The 22287-nt window shown below is 47.8% G+C and overlaps 1 protein-coding gene across 4 annotated transcripts in view; it reads right to left on the bottom strand.

The window, feature by feature from the left end:
• SLC44A3 (solute carrier family 44 member 3) overlaps positions 1 to 21236 on the bottom strand; it is a 78645-nt gene extending 57409 nt beyond the window's left edge. For 3 of the 4 annotated variants that reach the window (XM_062191779.1, XM_062191783.1, XM_062191780.1), the window contains exons 1-7: positions 21135 to 21236; positions 20583 to 20690; positions 16654 to 16796; positions 14448 to 14584; positions 13510 to 13603; positions 2262 to 2422; positions 329 to 418 (exon numbers count right to left, since the gene is read on the bottom strand). In XM_062191779.1, the coding sequence (XP_062047763.1) occupies positions 329 to 418; positions 2262 to 2422; positions 13510 to 13603; positions 14448 to 14584; positions 16654 to 16796; positions 20583 to 20690; positions 21135 to 21161 (760 nt within the window). In that variant the 5' untranslated portion in view covers positions 21162 to 21236. The remainder of the gene's footprint in view (positions 1 to 328; positions 419 to 2261; positions 2423 to 13509; positions 13604 to 14447; positions 14585 to 16653; positions 16797 to 20582; positions 20691 to 21134) is intronic. The other variant, XM_062191782.1, reaches the window with a different exon arrangement.
• Positions 21237 to 22287: the final 1051 nt, after the last annotated feature.

Here is a 22287-nt window from a genome sequence, read left to right as displayed (position 1 = left end):
TGGGCACCACATGCCCATGGGGGAGGTGCAAGCTCTGAAGAAATCCTCTAAAATGCTTCCAACAGGCACTGGAATTCTCTTTTACTGTTGTGGATCCCATCCCAGGACCACTCGCAGGCTCATCTCAGGGCTGCACACAGTGGCAGAAGGAACAACAGCCCAGGCCTTGGCTTTGCTCTTGGCTGTTGTGTCAGAGCCCGAGTTTTCTCAGATGTGATATGCTAGTCCCCAAGGCCCCAGATGGCTCAAGGCCACATTCAAAGTTCTATACTTCATGGAAAGGCTTTTCAGTCAATCAAAAAGGGGTTAATCAAAAAGAAATACTTACACAACATTCCCAAAATAACCAAGGAAATGAAGATATGAACCAGAAGGGTGGTGATGAATCGAAAGGTGAACATCATGGCCAAAGATAAGGCTGAAAAAATAAGGAAAACATATAAATCCCACACCAGAGGACAGGAAGAAGACGGCAAGACGACGATGACCAGACCCTCCAGAGGGCTGACGGTTTTATCCAGTCTTAAATATCTTGGGCCATCTACCAAACGCCAGGCACAAGTAGCCAGATACACTCTGGCCACTCTGAAGCACACACAGGTTCAGTCAGCTATGGTAAGCCAGCTTTTGGAAGTGTCAGCATTCCTTTTTAATTAAAAAATTTGAAGTATTATTCCCAAATATTAAAAAAAAATTTCCCTCTTAAAAGTCCAAGTGAAACATTTGAAAATTTCACCATACTTTCGTCTTTTGACTTCACACTGGGCTTACATGAAGTTCTAACTTCAGAGGTTCTCAAATACTCTTACTAAATCTGAAAGGTTAATGCCTTTAAAATGAAAAATATTAAGTTCTAATTGTAAATTATCTGTTCTTCATTTCATTTTCCAATATTTGGGCCTCTGAGTCTTTTCTCAATATTTCAGTCAATTTATAAACATTGTTTTGTTTTTAAACAAGAAATCAAGGTTACATATAAATATTTTAGTGCAGTGGCTAATAATATAGATTTTAGAATCAAACAGGACGGTTTGAGGCTCTGCCCTGCCACCTATTCCACTAGACATGGAAGCTTGGTCAAGTCCATTACCATCTCTATGCCTCAGTTTCTTCTCCTACTAGTGGGGACAGGATTCTGATGAAATTTCAATGAGTTAAGAAAAAGCACAATACCTGGAACGTGATATGTGCTCAGTCACGATAGCTATTAATACCATTATGAATCTAATAAGTACACAGTAGCTGTGGGTACATTAGGTTATCATTTATGGTATCAGGATTGTTTCATCCATGCATGAAGGTACTTCAGAAAGTTTGTGGGAAAACTGAATTAAAGATAAGCTTATTTTGGTACAAAAAAGATTGTAAAAAACCATGCATAGTGTTTTCATGATATACATTTTTGGTGAACTTTTTGAAGATCCTACAGATGGTCACCTGGCCAGCATCTGGGAGTCAAAGCAGCCTATGTAAGTTATATGAAGTTACATAACTGTGACTAGTTAAACATCCTCAGGCTTTTGGGAGTTAGTTACATTTGGTAATGAAATTATATAAAACTAAATTTGTAAAGTTGCAGAAACATGTTAATGGCTGAGGGGCTGCCACAGGAAAGGCTACTACGATTGTCTAAAATTACTGGCAGAGTATATTAACCTGTAAAAGCTGACTTTTAACAGGACTCAGCAAATTCAAACATAGAAAATGGGACATCAAAGGGCCAAGGGTGGGTAGCTGCTCCCAGAAATGCCAAGAGGAGGCCGGTCTTGGCTCAAGACCTTGACCTGCCTACAACGCAATGCAGCTGTGCTCCTCAGAGGAGCTGGACATATCACGGACACACCCTCCTCTTTCTCTTGATCATCAGCATCCTTCTGCAGAGCGCAAACTAGTGAAAAATCATGGTCCTGGTCTCCCTGATGGTTGTGCCTCTCACGGACAATTCATAAACTGGCCATCCGACTTGCACGTTCATCCCTTGTGCAGAGCAGAGGGCCAGACCCAGGAACATGATCAGCGTGTTAAGGCACCACACCCAGTACCCCACCCAGCAAGGCTTCTTGGCACAGAATCAGCTGATCTTCTCCCATTTCTACTGCTCCCTCTCCCACTTGATCCCGAAACACTGAAAATATCTAGAAAGAAAATAAATATGAAGTTTTATATTTATGCCAAGAAGCTCATTTTCACTGTTCAACATGAGTATTAGAAACTGTGGCATTCCATAAACAGGGACTAAAAGAGGAGTCACTGAAAATTACCTAAGGAGAGGATACACAGGCCGAGGATTGTGTCTCTTCCTGACATGATTCCACTCAGAACGCGCTGGAGGGCGTCGACATCATTTATCAAAACAGACGCAAACAGGGAATAGCACTCAGGTGTTTGCGGGACACAGCGGCTGAGCAAGGGAAAAGGCTTGCTGAAAATGAGAGAGCGCGCCATCATTTATCTTAAAACAAAAAAAAGATGGTTCCTCAAAATTCCCCACGACCAAGAAAATCTAAGGTCTGTAGTAATGAACAGAGGTTTAGCATCCTGTTTGCAAAGTGCCCCTTAGCTGATGCTCTGGACAGGAAACTGATTATCTGGCCCCAGAGAAACCAGTCACCTAAACTTTGGAGATCACATTTAAAAAATAAAAACTGTATATACTTAAATGTACTAAGTTTTGTTTTGAAACACACGTCCCTTGTGAAATGATTAACACGGTCAAGCTAATTAACAAATACCTCACCTGACATGGTTACCGTTTTTTTAAACAGTGGGAACACTTAAGCCTGCTCTCTTAGCAAGTTTCAAGTAACAGCGAAGATTGTTAACCATAATCACCATGCTGTACACCATATCTCTAGAGCTTATTCATCTCACATAATTGATTAACACCTCCCATCCCCCTGGCCCCCAACATCTGTCTCCATGAATTGGACTTTTTCAGGTCCCACATATAACTGAGATCATGCAGTATCTGTCCTTCTGTGGTGTTGTGAGTGGGTTAAGCCACTGCTTATGATGCCAGCGTCCCATATCAGAGCACTAGTTAGATTCCCGGCTGCTGCATTTCCAATCCAGCTTCCTGCCAGTGTCCCTGGGAAGGCAGCAGAGGGAGTGAATGAGTGGATGGAAGATTCTCTCTGACCCTCTCTTTCTTTCAAATAAATAAATCTTTTTAGAAAATAAGGTTTTAATTTTTGAAGAATTTTGAGTTACAGAAAAATTGCAAAGATAGTAAAGAGAGTTGCTGTGAACTCTTACTCCTAATGTTAACTTCTTTTTTTTTTTTTTAAAGTTATTTATGTGAAAGTCAGAGTTAGAGAGGGAGAGACAGAGAGAGAGAGAGAGAGAGAGGTCTTCCATTGGCTGGTTTACCTCACAAATGGCTGCAATGACCAGGAATAGGCCAGGCCGAAGCCAGGAGCCGAAGCTTCTTCCAGGTCTCCCATGTGGGTGAAGGGGCCCAAGCTCTTGGGCTATCTTCCACTGCTTTCCCAGGTGCATTAGCAGGGAGCTGAATTGGAAGTGGAGCAGCCGGGACTCAAACCAGTGCCCATATGAGATACCTGCATTGCAGGCAGAGGCTTTACCCACCATGCCACAACTCTGGCCTCTAACATCTTAGCCCTGTTACATTACTGAGGATTAAGATTCAACATTATTACCTTACAACTAACTAAACTCTATAGCCTTTGTTCACATTGCATCACATCCCACTAACAACTTTGTCCTGTTCCAGGAGCCAACCCAGGATACGACACTGCGTTGAGTTGTCAAGAGTTCCTCTTTTCTCCATGAGAGTTTCTTACCTTCTTGTTTCTTATGACCTTGACATTTCTGTAGATTCATGAGCAGGTATTTTGTAAACTGTCCCCCGATTTGTAGAATTTCCCTCATGTTTTCTCTTTATTTATTTATTTATTTGACAGGCAGAGTGGACAGTGAGAGAGAGACAGAGAGAAAGGTCTTCCTTTGCCATTGGTTCACCCTCCAATGGCCGCCGCGACTGGCACGCTGCGGCTGGCGCACCGCGCTGATCCAAAGCCAGGAGCCAGGTGCTTCTCCTGGTCTCCCATGGGGTGCAGGGCCCAAGCACTTGGGCCATCCTCCACTGCACTCTCGGGCCATAGCAGAGAGCTGGCCTGGAAGAGGGGCAACTGGGACAGAATCCGGTGCCCCAACTGGGACTAGAACCCAGTGTGCCGGCGCTGCAAGGTGGAGGATTAGCCTATTGAGCCATGGCGCAGGCCCCTCATGTTTTCTCATCCTGAGACTGCAGTTACAAATTTTTGAGAAAATTGTCACAGAGGTGAAATGCCCTCACATCAGGGAATGTGATAGCAGTGTGACACTGTTGCTGAGGTTAACCTGGATGACTTGTTAAGGGGGTGCCTGTGGAGTGACTGTTTTCTTTCTATATTCTCTAGAGGTGAGTTAAGGTGTCTGGGGCCTACTCTCCAGGGGAGGGAAATACAGCCCTACCTCCAGGAAGTTTATATTATTTGGGAATCTCCTGTAGGGAACATGTATCTCTTTTCCCTTATTTATTCAATCATTGATTTGTGTTAGTGGGGGTATTTATTTTTATTTTATTTTGGTTTAAAATCATATATGATCATTATTTTTCTGTTGTTCAAATTGCTCCAGCTTTAGGCACTAGGTGGTCTTTCACCTGCCACCCGTACCTTCTCGCTGTGTCTTTCTGACAAGCGCCATCGTTTTCTTTACTTTCTGGCTTTCTAAAGTAATGCTAGGCTTAGCTGCTCATTTCCTGATCCCAGCTCTAGGCTCAGCCATTTCTCCAGGGAACCCTCTGGGAAGAGTAATTAGATATTGCTGAGTGTGCTCATTGCCACCGGGGAATAGTTGATTCCAGGCCCTCTTTACAATCAACTCTAATCCGTGCTTTCCAGATGGCTCACCAGTGCCCCTGTAGTATACAGGCCTATAGTAGTATAACACCTAGAGTAGTGTTTACATACAATTCTTTCTGTTTTGAGCTCTCAATCCCCTGTCACAAAGCTGTTTCCAAAGTCACTCAGTTCCTCTTCTCTTTACCCCCTCGAGGGAGGCGGTTATACATTACTCAAATGGTTAGATTCTTCTGTCAGTCTATTCTCCCCAGGATCTTTTTTATTTGCATAAGGTTCACTTTGTTAAGTGTTGAAGTGTGCAGCTGAAGTGGAAGAGCAAGTCTGAAGAGTTGTTTTTTAAGAGAACTCATGTGACTTTATCCCAGTCCCTAAGGGGAACTGGGTGAGAGGTACTATTCCTAACTCAGATGGGAGGGGTTTCATGGGAAACCCAGAGAGTTTAAGGAACCCCAGGGGTAAGTTCTGAGTTGCCCTGAGCAACCTGGAGGGTGGGTGGCTGGGCTGCAGAGTGGAAAGCTGCAATTAGGGAGTTGACTGCCCGCCCCTGTGGCTTTTGTCAGGACGAAGGATAAATGAAGAGTTCCCAAGGTCCAGATGTTGGTCACATATGCATGGTCCCAGTGTGGGGTGCTGTTGATCAGGCCTATGGCGGTTGCATGGAAGGTTATGGGGACCTTAACAGAGGCTACAGGTGTCTGCGTAAGGGAGACCTCTCAAATGACCAGCCAGAGCAGAGATGCACTGGGGTGCAGCATCCCCCTCCCCCACGGGGATATGGTCCAAGGACCCTGGTAGGTGGCTGAAACTGCTGAAGAAAGTACTAAACCCTATGCAGACTACGTTTTATCCAATCCACATTTACCCATGATAAAGTTAACTTACAAATTTGGCCCAGGAAGAGATTGACAAAATAGAAGAATTTTAGCAATATACTGTAATGAAAGATGTCATCATGCTACTCAGAATGGTCTTCAATTCAAAACTTGGCTTTCCATGCCTAAAATACTCTCATGGGCTCTTCAGCCAGATCTGAATGCCTTAAGGGCTGATTCTGGGGCCAGAATGTTATTTAGGACATCTGCCATTCTATGAGTCTGCTGTGTTTCCCGCTTCCCATGTTGGATCGTTCTCTCCCTTTTTGATTCTATCAGTTAGTATTTGCAGACACTAGTCTTGTTTGTGTGATCCCTTTGACTCTTAGACCTATCAATGTGATCAATTGTGAACTGAAGTTGATCACTTGGACTAGTGAGATGGCATTGGTACATGCCACCTTGATGGGATTGTATTGGAATCCTGTGGCACGTTTCTAACTCCACCATTTGGGGCAAGTCCGATTGAGCATGTCCCAAATTGTACATCTCCTCCCTCTCTTTTTCCCACTCTTATATTTAACAGGGATCCTTTGCATATTTCTATGTACACAATCAGGTCATCTGTAAATAAAGATGGTTTTACTTCTTATTTTCTATTTCTTTTCCTTTATTGCAACTACTGTGACTTCTACTACGAAGTTGAATAGAAGTGGTAAGAGCACTTGTCTTGTTTCTAACCTAGGTGGAAAGCATTGAATAGTTCACCATAAGGTATAATATTAATGGTGGATTTTTCATAGATGCCCTTAGCAGACTGAAGAAGTTCTCAGCTAGACCTAGTGTACTGTTTTTTTTTTTTTTTTAATTAAGAAAAAGATAAGCCCATAGCCCCTGACTGCATTAGAAAGGTTGTTCAGGGATTTTTATTTCATGTGAGACAGAAAAGAGGCCGGGGCCAGCACTGTGGCATAGCAGGTAAGACCGCCACCTGCAGTGCTGGCATCCCATATGGGCACCGGTTGGAGTCATGGCTGTTCCACTTCTGATCCAGCTCTCTGCTATGTCCTAGGAAAGCAGCAGAAGATGGCCCAAGTGCTTGGGTCCCTGCACCCATATCAGAGACCCAGAAGAAGCTCCTGGCTCCTGGCTTTGGATCAGCCTAGTTCTGGCCGTTGTGGCCATCTGGGGAATGAACCAGTTGATGGAAGACTTCTCTGTCTCTCCCTCTCTAACTCTGCTTCTCGAGGAAATAAATTTGTTAATTTAAAAAGCTAAACAGTATTATATGAAATGACAGACTGTAATTTATTTAAGTAGCTCTCTTGACAGCCATTTAGGTTGTTTCCAGTCTTTTTTTTTTTTTTAAGATTTATTTATTTATTTGAAAGAGTTACACAGAGAGAGCAGAGGCAGAGGCAGAGAAAGAGGTCTTCCATCCGCTGGTTCACTCCCCAATTGGCCGCAATGGCCAGAGCTGTGCTGATCCGAAGCCAGGAGCCAGGAGCCAGGAGCTTCTTTGGTGCTCCCACACGGGTGCAGTGGTCCAAGTGCTTGGGCCATCTTCTACTGCTTTCCCAGGCCACAGCAGAGAGCTGGATCAGAAGAGGAGCAGCTGGGACTCAAACTGGCACCCATATGGGATGCCAGCGCTTCAGGCCAGGGCATTAATCCTCTGTGCCACAGCGCCGGCCCCTGTTTCCAGTCTTTTGCTATTACAGATACTGCAGTGCATGACACTGCCGAGATGCCACTTTACACTGTACACGCACACCTGCGGATTAAATTTCTAGAGACAGCTGTTCAGAGCTATGTACAGTAATAACCGACAGACACTGAGGAACTGTCTTCCTTAGGACACTGCCTCATCAGTGCACACACGTGCTTTCTGCCCGCTCCCTAATACAGAGGATGCCAAACCTTCCCATGTTGCCGTCTACCAGGCAAAGGCATCAGAGATTTAAATGGAATCTCCCCTGTAGTGAGGGAGGTCCAGCCTCAGCTAGGATGCTCAAGAAACATCATGCTTTTTCTTTGAGGTATCTATTCATATTCTTATCCCATTTTTATACTAAGAGGTCAGTATTTTAAAAGTGGATTTGTAAGACCTTTTGAAAAGTAGAGAAATTGATCTTTTATATGAATTGTGACTTATTGTGCCCATTTGCTTTTAGTTTAGTTTCATCTCGCAGAAATGTTTGTTTTTGGGGCCGGTGCTGTGGCGCAGAGGGTTAAAGCCCTGGCCTGAAGCCCGGCATCCCATATGGGCACCGGTTTGAATCCAAGCTGCTCCTCTTCCGATCCAACTCTCTGCTATGATCTGGGATAGCAGAAGGTGACCTGGAGGAAGCTCCTGGATCCTGGCTTTGGATTGGCGCAGCTCCAGCTATTGTGGCCATCTGGGGAGCGAACCAGCGGATGGAAGACCTCTCTCTCGTCTCTACCTATCTCTGTAACTCTTCAGATAAATAAAATAAATATTTCCTTTGCTGTTAGTTCACCCTCCAATGGCCACCATGGCCGGTGCACCGCACTAATCTGAAGCCAGGAGCCAGGTGCTTCCTCCTGGTCTCCCATGCGGGTGCAGGGCCCAAGGACTTGGGCCATCCTCCACTGCACTCCCAGGCCACAGCAGAGAGCTGGCCTGGAAGAGGGGCAACCAGGACAAAATCCAGCGACCTGACCGGGACTAGAACCCGTTGTGCCGGCGCCATGGCAGAAGATTAGCCTACTGAGCCACGGCGCCGGCCTAGAAGGGTTCTTTGCTTATAGTTTATAAGAGAACTCCCCTATGGCTTCTTCTAAGCGCTCTTTGCTTTCATGTCATACATTCCAATCTTGAATCTCTTTGGAATTTATTCACACAGGGCATGAAGTGTGCAACCAACTCTCCTTTCTGGATGCTCTGGTCGTCCTGTTGTCATGTGTTGAATGCAGCTTTTGTCACTTATTTGGAGCTGTCTGTTTATGAACTAAATTCCTGTAAGTATTTGGATTTGATTCTCTTCTTCCTTAATTGCAATCATGATACATTTTAGATCAACCAAGGGAGAAATGACATCTTTAAAAAGTTAAATTTTATTATTAAGAACACAGTATGCCCTTTTCTTTCTTTTGAACTTGATTTTCTTATACTTCAAGTATAAAGATTTTCTTCTGATGGTTCTTATATATTCTTGTTAAATTTATTTCTAGTTACTTTTATTTCTTTTTTTCTTGCAGCAGCAAAAGGAGTCTTTTTAAAAATGTAAAAATGCTACAGATTCCAGTGTACTAATCTTGTTCCATGCCACCTGAGCTCGCTGTTCTGGGAGTTTCTCAGTTCATTCCTATTGTCATCGGTTCATTCAGCTTCTATAATGAGAGAATCAGCAGAGCAGGAATTCTCCCTCCTGCTTTCCAATTACCAAACCCTCTACTGTTTTTTCTTTTCTACTACTAAACAGCTTCTTCATACTAATAAATCTGAATTGTCCTAAAAGCAAATGTTTTTTGAACTTTCTTCAGTGTTTATGAAAAATAAGATCAGATAGAGATTTACTCATTTGTTTTTCCCAAACACAATTCTCCATAAGTCCTTCATGTTGTCAACTATGGTGTTTTATAGGCTTTTAGTAACCCTGTGCTGATGAAAAATGACCCTTTTTATCCTGGAGGGTGACACAGAAAAGCATGTAAGGGTTGGGTCACCCATGTCAGGTAGCTGCCTGCCTGCCCACTGAGTGTTTCATTCACTGGGGCATGGGAGCATTTTTATTTATTTATTTAATTTATCTTATTTTTTTTTTAATTTTTGACAGGCAGAGTGGACAGTGAGAGAGAAAGAGAGACAGAGAGAAAGGTCTTCCTTTTGCCATTGGTTCACCCTCCAATGGCCGCCGCGGTAGCGCGCTGCGGCCGGCGCACCACGCTGATCCAAAGCCAGGAGCCAGGTGCTTCTCCTGGTCTCCCATGGGGTGCAGGGCCCAAGCACTTGGGCCATCCTCCACTGCACTCCCGGGCCACAGCAGAGAGCTGGCCTGGAAGAGGGGCAACTGGGACAGGATCGGTGCCCCGACCGGGACTAGAACCCGGTGTGCTGGAGCCGCAAGGCGGAGGATTAGCCTAGTGAGCCGCGGCGCTGGCTATTTATTTATTTTTTTATTTGAAATGCAGGGAGGGAGGAAGAGAGGGAGAAAGGGAGAGAAGAAGGGAGGGAGGGAGGAGGGGGGGAGAGAGAGAGGGAGAGAGAGAAAATCTTATATCCACTGGTTCACTCCTCAAATGGCCACAGTGATTGGGGCTGGGCCAGGCTGAAGCCAGGAGCCAGGAATTCTATCCATGGCTCCCACATGGTGGCAGGGGCCCAAGTGCTCGAGCCATCTTCTGCTGCTTTCCCAGGCCCATGCATTAGCAGGGAGCTGGACTGGAAGCGGAGCAGTCAGGACTCAGAGCTGCACTCTGATATGGGATGCCAGGGTCGTAAGTGGCTTAACCTGCTCTACCACAACGCCAGCTCTACACAGGTGCGTCTTGAGGCCACAGTGTGCGATTTCTCTCCTACTTCTGCTTTTCTTCTTCCCACTAGCAAAGCTATTCAAATGTGCAGGGAGTAGCCTGGAGAACTGGCTGCATATTAGATGACCCTGTATATGGGATTCATGGGAGCAAACAAGGCAGTGATACACATGAGCACCTATGCAGGAGGCCAGACCTAGAGTCTACTGGGGGAAAAAACTCAAGACTTTTGATTTTAAGTCAAAAAGGAACTCAAAATGCATTATGATGTTGTCCATCAAAGGGAAAGAGATATGCTTGCCTGTTATCTTCTGCAATGCTTTTGCACTGCTCTTAAAAGCTCATACCTAGGGACAGACGTCCTTGGTAGTCAGCCATTGGTCACAAAGGGCAGGTTACACCTCACATGATAGCAGGAGGAAGAAGAAAACAATCAGGTCAGTCAAAAAGAGGTATTTAGAAAATGTCCTTTGGCCCTGTAGCCACGCTTCTCATGTTTTCCAGTCTTTTAATCTTGGCAGTGCTTGCCCATGATAAATATGATAATTTCCATCTTAAACAAACACTTGCTTGTGTAGGCCAAGGAAACAGGGAGCCCTCGCGGCTATTTATAGCTCCTCCTTTTGTCTGAGAAAGGCCAGTCAATCAGCAGCTTTGCCTCCACTGGACAAGTTAGTGTTGGAAGGCTCTGCCTTGAAGGGCGTGAAGGGCCAGCACTGGCTTAGGAGGTAGAAGAGCTGGTGACCTGAGCACACAGCGATGGGCCTTTAGAGCCCTGTTCTCCACGCAGCGTGAGCCCAAGGGAGGCCGCTGGCCAGGCCCAATGAAACCAACCCAGCCTCAAACTGTTTACACTGGATTAGGACAAATAACCTGGATGGTGCTTGGGTTTCAGTATCAGCTTTTCCACTTGCTGGTTGTATGACCTGAACCTCTCTCTCATTCAGTTTTCTCAGTTGTAAAACAGAGACGAAAACATACTTATAGTACAGAGGAGGTCTTGTGAGGCCCAAGTGAGTTAATACATGCCAAGAGCTTGGAAAAGAACCTGGCAAGGATCAAAGGCTCAGTAAACGTTTGCTATTATCATCATCAGTAGCGAGACAGGAGCTTTCCATGGACTTACAGTTGCCATCTTAATTACAGTAAGAGGAGAGTTTATCCAACTCTGGCTAAATGACAACCTTAAAAATTCCATTCCCTTTCACCTCTATGTGCAGGTAGTGACAAACAAGGTTCTTAAAAGAAACTCTTCCAAGCATTAAGTAATTTTCCTTCAACCTGTAAAATGTTCTAGCTTTTTCCTGGGCTCCCTATGTGTCACTGAGACATGTCTGTGATATCTGACAATAAGAATTTTAAAAATATTATAAAAAAAAGAAAATGTACTCTTCCCTGCAAACAATTCTTCTCTCCTTTAATTATCTGAAACACAAGTATTGAATTTTAGTAAAGAATTCCACAAAGATGGCCAATTATATTCTGCCCCTTATGCAGTTAAAAGCTACTCAAGTTCTTTTTTGAATATCTGCCTGATCGGCATTTTCCAAGCTGCACTTGCAACCAGATGATTAGGAAACAAATTATTTTTAAAAAGTGAAACAGAGGGCAAGCACTGTGGCGTGGCGGGTAAAGCCTCTGCCTGAGGCACTGGCATCCCATATGGGTGCTGGTTTGAGTTCTGGCTGCTCCACTTCCCATCCGGTTTCCTGCTAACCCACCTTGGAAATCAACACAAGATGGCCCAAGTGCTTGGACTCCTATAGCCATGTGGGAGACCAGGAGGAAGCACCTAGCTCCAAGGTTTGGCCTGGCATAGCCCGAGCCATTGTGGCCATTTGAGGAGTGAACCAGAGGATGGAAGATCTCACTCTGTCTCTCCTCTCTCTCTGTAACTCTGCTGTTCAAATAAATAACTAAATCTTTAAAAAAAAAAAAAAAAGTGAAACAACATAAACTACTAGTGCACATCACACGTACTAAGGAGAAATCTTGTTTTGTGAGTTTCCATTTCAGTTTAATAGATGCAGGTATGTATGAAGGTACACGTGTACCGGGGTTATGATGTAATAAGCTTCTTACTGTGCTTTCCACAACACTGTACTAGATGGTTCGCAGAATACCTTGCAGGGCCAGCGCTGTGGCAAAGCAGGAAAAGCCACCACCGGCAGTGCCAGCATCCCATATGGGCGCTGGTTCGAGTCTCAGATGCTCCACTTTCAATCCAGCTCTCTGCTATGGCCTGGGAAAGCAGTGGAGGATGGCCCAAGTCCTTGGGCCCATGCATCCATGTGGGGGACCCAGAGGAAGCTCCTGGCTCCTGGCTTTAGATTGGTGCTGCTCCGGCCATTGTGGCCAATTAGGGAGTGAACCACTGGATGGAAGACCTCTCTCTCTCTCTCTCTCTCTCTCTCTCTCTTCCTCTCTGCCTCTCCTTCTCTCTGTAACTCTGACTTTCAAATATATAAATAAATCTTAAAAAAAGAATACTTTGCATTACCTAAATTATTGTTACTATAAGGGGATCTTTTCACAAATGTCTCTTTCTTTTTGTAAACAGTCTTACATTTCTGAAAAGAATGACAATGGGAAATCAACCCAAGCCCTCCTTTACTGCAGCTCAGATCCTAATGGTGGCCATGAATATCTATTGTGTACTTCCCCGTAGCCTTCTCAAGGGCGCAAGCGTGAGCCATTTGCCATGGCAATCACTACTTCACCATCACAACTTCACTCCACAAGTATGGATAAGGTGCCTTCTATGCACTAGTTGTACAGAGTTGAAAAAGATACACAAGAACCTGCAAGAGGTTTACCAAGTAAATTCTTGGTAAGGACCTGTGCTCTTTGTTTCCTTTGAGAAGAAAGGGGTGGTACTCACTCAGCCTTGCCCACTTTGGTCTGTTTCTTACAGAGAAATCCAGAGCCATAAAAATGAACTGTGTCTGGTTTCAAAAAAATAAACAATATCTATTTTTATTAAATACTTGGAGACGAAAAAGTAGACATCAATTACTTTAAAAAATCACTCATCTGATAATCCATATGTAACTTTTTGCTAACTTTATCATTATTTGAAGACTATGTTCATCTTTATCCATTGCTGCGTTTTTTCCTTATTTAGCCTGCCTACTCATCCATTGTCTGTTATGCACATTGTAGTTTCTCTCTGTTTATCCTTGGCTTCCTGTAGGCTATATGTTCCCTGCAGGCAGGCGCTCTACCCAATATCTCCTTCATGCTTTCCACAACGCCTAGAAGAGTAACAGATGCAAAACAAGTACCAAGTAACTTCTGTTGATGAACGAGGAAAAAAGTATGGAGGCTGTTACCTTGGAGGAACTGGCAGCGTGGGGCACAATGAGTCTGCATTTGGACTCTGGGTATAATTGAAGGGATTCAGACTGTAGATGCACAGGAAGGAGCCTGGAAACGGAAGACACGTAGACTGTACCATCTTGCTGTATGGCGCCCACCTTTCCAGGGGAGCAGCAAAGGAAACCTCAGCCATCTCACCAAATGGGAAAGGAGACATAGCCCCCAGATTGAGAGACAGGACCAAGGTGGAGTCAGGGCGTCCCTTGCTTTCTCTCCAAAACCCCAAATTCAAAATGAAAAGTTCTACAATTGATCCTACAATGATGTGAGGATTATTTGCTGTAGAGACTTGACATTTTTAGTCCAGCTTTGCAAATAATTTTTAAAACTCTGGCACACCATTACTCAGACAGGTATCCACAGTGGGCTTCCTCAAACATCTTCTCCCCCCGCCCCCACTTTTGTTTATTTAACTCTTACAACATAAATCTGAATACTGGGCCCAGAGTAAGCTACCTGAGTTACATAAATGTTTTTGATACAACATAGGACTGTCCCATTGGTCAGTAAAAGTAGCCAGTGGCCCCAATAGTTTCATAAAAGAACACCCTTGCCAGCAATCCAACCAGGCCTCTTGGGGACCGGTTGTGGCCAAATGCAGAGAGCTCTCTGACCTCTGTCTAATCCTGACTTTGGGCCCTAAATGTCTGCTGTGCACTCCAGGCTGCCTGTGGAAGGCCAGTCCCTTGTGATGGGCAGGGAGCTCATCTGGAGCAGCTTGGGTCCCAGAATAAATCTTGAGGGACCTGAAGGATACAGAACAAGCTCAAGAGAAAATGTTTATAGCCTTTTGTGCCTTAACAAGGAGTTATTAGCAGGGCCAGGGTAGGGTGTCTCATCTAGGTCCCCCTATGCTCAGGGGGGAGGGGGTGGGCAGCCCCTTGGTGCCTACCACTGGTGTTTGCGAAGAGCTGGACTTCTTCCAGGGTGTCGAGCTGCTCCTCCGGACAGCTGGATACGCAGAGGGCAGTGGGACCGAGCCTTTCATCTCTGATTGCCTGGGTGCAGGAATTCATAAAGAACACGTGTCTGAGGAGACAGATGAAACCCAGAGAGCATCTTAAAGCATTGCCTCTCATTGGGTTTAACTGTGGGCCTTAAAAATATACCCACACGCCATCAGAGGACAGAATTATCAAGGTGAACTCTGCTAACCAAGTGCTGCAGCAAACTTGAACATTCATATCAACAGGGGCTCATCTGGGGAACCGTACAGCTTGTGTGTACAAACCACACTCACAGGTACCAGAACTTCCTTCTCCAGATTCAGCATTTTTGGGAGGATAACTCTAGGAATGCACCTGCGGAAGTCCCTGAGGAACAGTAGAGATTAATTAAACTGCCATGGATCGTTAGATCCAACCCAGTGTAGGTCCTACTCAACGGAATCCCTCCAAAGCATATCTGAGCCCAAGGTGTCCAAATCCACATCAGAGAATAGCTGAACACTGGAAGCGGTGATCAGCAAGCAGGGGCCAGGCTGAGAAGGCCAAGGCTGGTCCTCCTCCCAGTGCGAGAGCCAGGTCACTCAGGGGACCCTCCCTGTAGACACCCAGCCACGCTGGCTAACGTGGCACGAGAACACAGCTGGTTGTTGCCACTGATGGGTCGTGTGCGAGTGGGGATGGCTCCTGGACCCTTGCCCAGTGCTCATGCAGGCTGCTGAGGTCACAGGAAAAGGCCCAGGAGGAGCAGCTCTGAACGCTGCTCGCTATGGAGGGACCTGAGGAGGGGTCCCAGGCGCGAGATGGGAGAAAGGGCAGTGGAAGCTGGGGGCACAGACTTCCTGCGTGTATGATAAATGCACACTTTACTTGATGTTTAAACTTGTGTTAAGATACACATGAACTTCATCATCTTTAATCATTTGAGTGACCAGTTCCAAGCATTAAATACATTCCCACTGTGCTACCATCACATCTGACCACTCAACCGTCTTGCAGAACTGAAACTGCACCCATTGAACCCTAAGCCCCAAGTCCCTGTTTCCTTCAGCCACGGGGGCCACCATTTTACTTTCTGTTCCTATGACTTTGATGACTTTGGAGACCACATGTAAGTGGAATTACACAACATCTGTCTGTTGGTGACGGGTGCCTTCCACTCAGCAGAGGGCCTTCAAGGTCGTAACAGGTGGCAGAATGTCTTGCCGCACCACATCTTGTTCACTTGTTTGCCTCTCCATGGACACCTGGGTGGCTTCTACCTTTTGGCTACTGAGATGACTGGACCACGTGTTTCCCCCTTAATGAAAGAGGAATGGCTGTTTGTCAGCACTGCACTGTGAACGGAGCGGGAAATAGAGCACAGGTGCATCCAGGCAGCCCCCGACAATCCACGCCCAGATATGGCAAAGCCGCTGTCAAGAGGATAAGCAGCAGGGTCTGAGAATTGCTTCTGGTGTCTCCAGCTTTATACTCCAAGCCTATTCAGACCCTTGGGATTTCTCTCCTTGGGGCTGCTTCGATCACAGCATCTCAAACATTGTTGTACGGCAGTCCCCACCCTCGGGAGTGATGGCAGGGATGTTGCTCCCCATCGAGGCATTCCCATCTCTCCTCTGCTCTCTGGGTTTCTGTGGAGTTGCAGTGGGGGAAGAACAGGCCAGCACAGTGCCTGCCCCCATGGATGGTGCAACCAGGAAGCAACGGGACACAGGCGGCCAGCATTCCCAGTTGGCTGTCGGGTATATCCGCACAGAAACACTGCTGTGGAAGGTGCAGGGTTCACACATGCCCTGGTGCCAGGGTTCTGCACACTGGATAATCATGGTGACAGTGAACACCTGCTATTCAGGGTCTCCCTGGATCCTTAAGACCACCTTGTGAGCTGGGTGTAACAACAACCAGTTTAAAAAGATGAAAACTGGGCTCAGAGAGGTTAAGTCCTCTACTCAGGGTCACACAGCTGAAAAGTAGCGGAGGCCACACCCATCTGAAGGTAAGGCCTGCCTCTTTGCTACTGCACACGGCCTCCCCTTTCATGAGATGGGCTGACAGAGATTTGCACGGCAAGACCATTTCCAGCCCCTAAACCACTGATTTACACCCAGTCCTGACATGCTGCCCCTGGAAGGGTCAGAGCGATCACACACTTACTTTTTCAGGGTCATGTCCCGCCCTGAGAGAGGAGCCCCTTCCACTGGGGAGTTTTTCTTGCCACACACGTTGCCAAAGCTGTCGTAGCCGAAGAGCAGCCTTCCAGCGGCGCCAGCCACCACCGAGTAGCCCATGAGGAACATCTAGCAAAAGCCAGGGGGCACATGAGGGCCTGGCCACCGGGGCGGACACAGCCCCAGGGGCCCGTGGATGCTGCCACCCGCCTGATGGAACCAGGCAAACAGGAGTCTCTCCAGGTCCAGTGCCCCTCCCTCTCCAGCGCCATCCACAGCTCGCACCACTTGTGGCCTGCTATGGCAGGGCCGCGTTCCAGCAGACTAGGGAGGGAGAGTTTGCGAAAAGCTTCACCTCTCTGCCTCTTACTCTCTTCTGCAAAACCCTGCCTTTCTAAACTAACATCATCAAAACAGCTCAATTTATTTTTCCTGGGGCTCTTGGTTTATCTAACTGCATAAGGGTATGCTGATATTTCCCCCCCCCTATTTTCCTTCTGTCTTTAAAAAATTAGGTTTTGAAAGGCAGAGAGACAGAGAGGGAAAGGGAGATACAGAGATCTTCCATCTGCTGGCTCACTTTCCAAGTGCCCACTAGAGTTGGTGCTGAGTCAGACCCAAGCTAAGAGTCAGGAACTCATCCAGGTCTCCCACATGGCTGGTAAGGAGCCAACCGCTTGAGCCCTCCCCTGCTGCCTGCCAGAGTGCACGTCAGCAGGAAGCTGGATCGAAGTGGAGCCCGGACTCACCCCCAGGCTCTCCAACGTGAGACTGGGCTGTCCTAAGTGGTGTCTTAATGTCCACCCTGATTTCCCTTTTGTCTTACTTTTAGGGGACTCTGTAGAGGCAACAGTTGATATATCACAAAATACTGTTCACATCCAGACTGAACACAGTTCTTTGGTATAAGTGATTAAAAACACAATAAAAAACTTCAAGAGTTTTTTGGACATGAACATCTAGCAATCTATAATTATTTGTATCCAATTTCATAGTGAATGTGGAATATGTAAAATTTCACTTCAAAAAACTGTTCTGTTATTATGCACTGGTGAACCCTCTACCAAAACTGAAAATCTACCTCCCCACTGCACAACTCTAGTGTTGTAAGTGTCCCCATTTACAATATATACAACACCACTTGATACTGACAAGCTTATTCCATGAAAGACAATGTACTACATCATTCAATAATCAATGGTACTGACACATATGTTGCAAAGGTACTTTGTCCCAAAGTCAAATATGTTCCAGATACTCTGCAGTCATTACTAAGCTTCTTTAAGTACTCAGTGTGTGCCAGTAACACAGGGACACAAAGATGAACAAGATCTAGTGCCTACCCCCTAGGAACTCAGCCTGGGTGAGCAAACCTCATGGGGCAGGAAGCTCCCTGCTCCTCCTGACTTCCTAAGCTCCAATTCAGTCTACCTGGTTGGATTCCAGGATGAGCGGGTCACCTTGGCTGGTGGACAGGGACCTTCAGTGTTTACTGTAAGGCTGTGGGTGTGACCCACTATGTCCCCACAGGCTGGCACGGTAAGCCAACCCAGCCTTGGCATTTTTGGCTGCTGTCCCTCCAAGTTGGAGTGTGGTGAGGTCCTGATTACACTTGGACTTAAGGTGGGGAGAGGGATCCTGTACTTCTGCCTAGCTCACCAGCCAGCCAACAATGAAGTGCTGTTTTCCACTTACTGTCAGTATTTATGTGATAGATCCCTTGGAAAGCCTATGGGGAGAAATGAAAAGTTTCCTAGGGGTGGTGTTGGAGTCAGATTTGGGTATTCCTGAGTCCCTGCCATGAATATTATACCACATCCTTGATCCAGTTCCAAACATGCATGTGCAACCCCACATGACAGGGGATACAGGAGTGTACGCCAGGCTGGTGGGGTCCCCAAGGAGGGGACGGTCAGGGAAGTGGAGTCTGGGAAGAGGAACTGGAAAGGGCAGGGTAGGAGAAGACACAGGAGAGGCAGCAGAGGCAGAGACATTCAAACTTGCTTTTCAACACACACACTTTGCTTTTTGCGCAAATATAAACACAGACTGGCACTTTTTTGATTTGCCAAGACCATCTCTGCTTGCTAATTCTGGACCCTTCCCCCAAGCCTCCTTTGTCCAGCCCTAACTCAGGGGAATACCGTCAACAGTAATCCTGTCCAGGACATCCCCTGGCAGGAGGTCCAGCCTATGACCCGGAAGCTAAGCCGCAGATGCAGATAAAGCATTCCTTGCTGTTTCAGATGCATATCTGTGGCTAATGTATTGCAGAATATTCTAGAAGCCAGTCAGCTAAGGAAGGACTCTGATTAAAACTGAGTGCAGTAAAGAGAACTTGGACTTACTGCACCCTTCAGATTTACTTTACAAAGGAAATGTGATTTTAAAGCTGTTTCTACCTCTGTGCCACCTCTCAGCTGGCTCGTAACTCTTCAGCTTGTGATAGGCCAGCTACAAATCCTTTCCCCAGTTGGCTGCTGAGCTGAGAGTTTAGTGGTGATGTGCTAGGCTTGAAGTGTAGAGTGGCTAGGGCAGACCACCCACTAACATTAACAGCCCAAGGTCCAAGCCATCAGGCTCAAGGCAGGAGCCGGCTCCTAGTGGTTAAACAACAGCAGACCTAGGTTAGACACCAGACATCAGTGGGGGAACGGAAGCAGAAGGTGTTTCAGGTGTACTCGCTGTCATTTTCAACTACTAGAGGAAAGTTCCACAGCTTAAGCAACAAAAACACATGGGGTATCCCTTCTAGAATCCAACCTTCCACTGGGCCTGGAACCAAGTCTGTCTCTGTGAAACCAGACTGGAAAGTCAACATGTGAACAAATGCCTTTCTCACTTGGGAAGAGGAACAAATGCGGTATTTTAGGGCCTATTCAAATGGAATTCTTTTCAACAAAGGTAATTAGAATCTGGTGGTTATTATCAGGTTCTGGAAATTAATCATTTACCACGCAGCAAATAGCATGCCTCAACCTGGCAGGGCTGATTTCATTCGCACAGCCTTTGAAAAAGTTTAATGAGCCTTTCCCTGCTATTGCCTCCAACTCTAAAATAAATACAAAACGGTCGAGGCTCAGCTTCTAAGAGACTCCTCCAGGACTGTTGCGGCCCAGCCTGGTGAGGTCCACCAACAATCACACCTATCAGGAGGCCAGAGTGGGAAACAGCAGCCATTATTTAACTAGGGGGTTTAATCAAACTGCTAAACACAGTGAACCAAGAGTGCTAAAGCACGTTAACCTGCCGTCTGCAGCACCAGCATCCCATGTGGACACCGGTTCGAGTCCCAGCTGCTCCACTTCTGATCCAGCTCCCTGCTAATGCACCTGGGGAAGCAGTAAAAGATGGCTCAAGTCCTTGGGCCTCTGCACCCAGGTGGGAGAGCTGGAAGAAGCTCCTAGCTCCAGATCTGGCTATTGCAGCCATTTGGGGAGTAAACCAGAGGATGGAAACTAACACACACTCTCTCTAACTCTGCCTTTCAAATAAATCTTTAAAAAGGAAGAGTGCTAAAGTAAAAACCATTCATTTCTTGGCTTGCCCTGGATTTTTCCTCCGTGGGAGAACAGCATAGGCTTGGCGAGTATTTGATGTAGAGGTGCGGTAGAAGGTAAAGTGAGCTCGGGTTGTAAGAGGAGGCTCCATGCACACCCCCTCACCAAGAGCGATCCCACTGCTAACTCTGATTCCCACTGCCCAATGGGCCACCCTTTAGCGCCTCGCCCTCAGCAGCTTCTCCACAGGGACTAGGAGGTGAGGAGATGCCTGGGAAGAATGCCGGAGAACTACCTTTGCTAGCTTTTTCCTGGGCTCATGGCAGGCACCGCTCTCGGGGATTTACAGGTGGGGCGCAATTATCTCGGAGACCCCTCCTGCGCATGCCTCTTCCCGGCAAAGCCTCACACTTACCAAGCCAGTCCAAAACAGAAAGAACACGAATAGCCATGTCTTATCCGTGCATTTCCTATAAATCTGGGGTCGCCACTCTCTTTGCCTGGGAGTTTTGTCTGCAGAAACCTTCCAGAAAAGGAAAGAGTTGAGAAAAAAGAGGTTAAACAACCAGGTGGACACAACAAGAGAACCTGCCCAAACCTGCTAGAAACATTTTCAAAGTTTTATATGTATTATTATTTTTTTTTAACGAGGCCACCTGAAGCTCTTTCAGACCCTTTGAAACACCTGCTCCTCCGTGCAGCGCTGATTTCAAGTCTCCACCCACCAAATCCTTACCTGGAGGTGCACCTGAGGGCGGCCCTAAATTCACGTCCCGCGGCCAACGTCTCCCTTCTCCTCTGCCCCAGCCCCTGGGTGGGACCCCGGGTGTTTTCGGCCGGGTGTCTCCAGGGCAAGACGGAGGGAGAAGCAGAAGCGGGGGTTGGGTGGGGTGCGCGCAGGAGGGAGGGAACCTGACCTGTCCCCCGGCTTCCGTCCCCCCCGAGGGCCGCGGCTGCGGGCACTTACCCGGTACTCGGCACCCAGGCACTGCATGGCGTGCGCGGCCGCTCGGCCGGGGACTGGCAGCCGCCGGCACCGCCTGCCCTGCGCGGAGACTCAGCGCCCGCAGCCGGCACGCTGGACCGGGCCGGGCCGGGCCGGGCGGGGAGAGGGGCGGATCGGGCGCAGCGCCGCCCCGCGGCCGCCTCTGCACGCAGCTCTCTAGGCCGCTGCGTCTTGCCCGAGGCCACCCGGCCTGCAGGAGGCGGGGTCAGCAGTGCGTGGCCGGACGCCTCCCTGGCCGCCAGCCTCACCCACCGTCCATGTCAGCGACCGCACGGCGAGGCCCCGGGCAGAGACGGCCGCGCCACGACCCCGCGCGGGCCCTCGCTAAGTCGGGCTGGGTCATCCGCCTGTACCGGGAGCAGGAAGAACAAAGTCCCGGCGGATTGCTCCTGCGGGCGGGGACTCAGACAGGTGCATTCCACACAGCTGACAGGTGGCCCTGAGCGTGTGCCCACCGCGTCTCGGGCGTTCCTAAATAATCAGCAAGGCAGAAACTGCTGTGACTCGTCATCTAGGGAGGAGGGAAACTGAGGCACGGGACAGCAGGAATTAGCCCGGGTGTGGCCCAAGTGGCTTCTCCGAAGCTCTTCGGCGCCTGGCACGGAGCTGCCCTGTCCGCTGAGGCGGCTGTATGGGGGCCGCTGCCTCCCTCCCGCGTGGTCTGGGAACCGCAGCCCCCAGCCCGGAGACTGGGGTAGGACGCGGTGGCAAGACAGCGTTTTGGAGTGCTGTCACCTCTCCCTGCACGCTCCCGCCGTGGGGCAGTCTTCGGGAACAATCGGAGCAGCCCCAGGGCGCTGCAGGCTGGGGAATTAGTGGGAATGAGGGCACCTGGGCCTGCTCCCCACCCGCACCCACACCCTCGGGGCTGCTGGGCTACTGCTTCCGTGAGAGTTCAGACAGCGCGAGGCACAGACGTGGCTATCGGGAGCCAGGGACTCCGGGTTCATCGCCACCCCTCCACTCCCACACCCAAACTCCCGGCGGTCCCGGATGCGCGCTTATCCGAGAGGGTGGTCCAATAACTGAGCGCCTAACAGGTGCAACGACTATAAGACCACAGCTGGGGCTGGCGCTGCGGCGTCGTGGGTAAAGCCACCGCTGGTGCAGTGCC

The sequence above is a fragment of the Lepus europaeus genome, chromosome 5, assembly GCF_033115175.1.
Source record: "Lepus europaeus isolate LE1 chromosome 5, mLepTim1.pri, whole genome shotgun sequence".
Classification (NCBI taxonomy): Eukaryota; Metazoa; Chordata; class Mammalia; order Lagomorpha; family Leporidae; genus Lepus; species Lepus europaeus.
The sequence above is the reverse complement of the archived record's forward strand: the minus strand, read 5'-3'. Positions and strand labels throughout refer to the sequence as shown.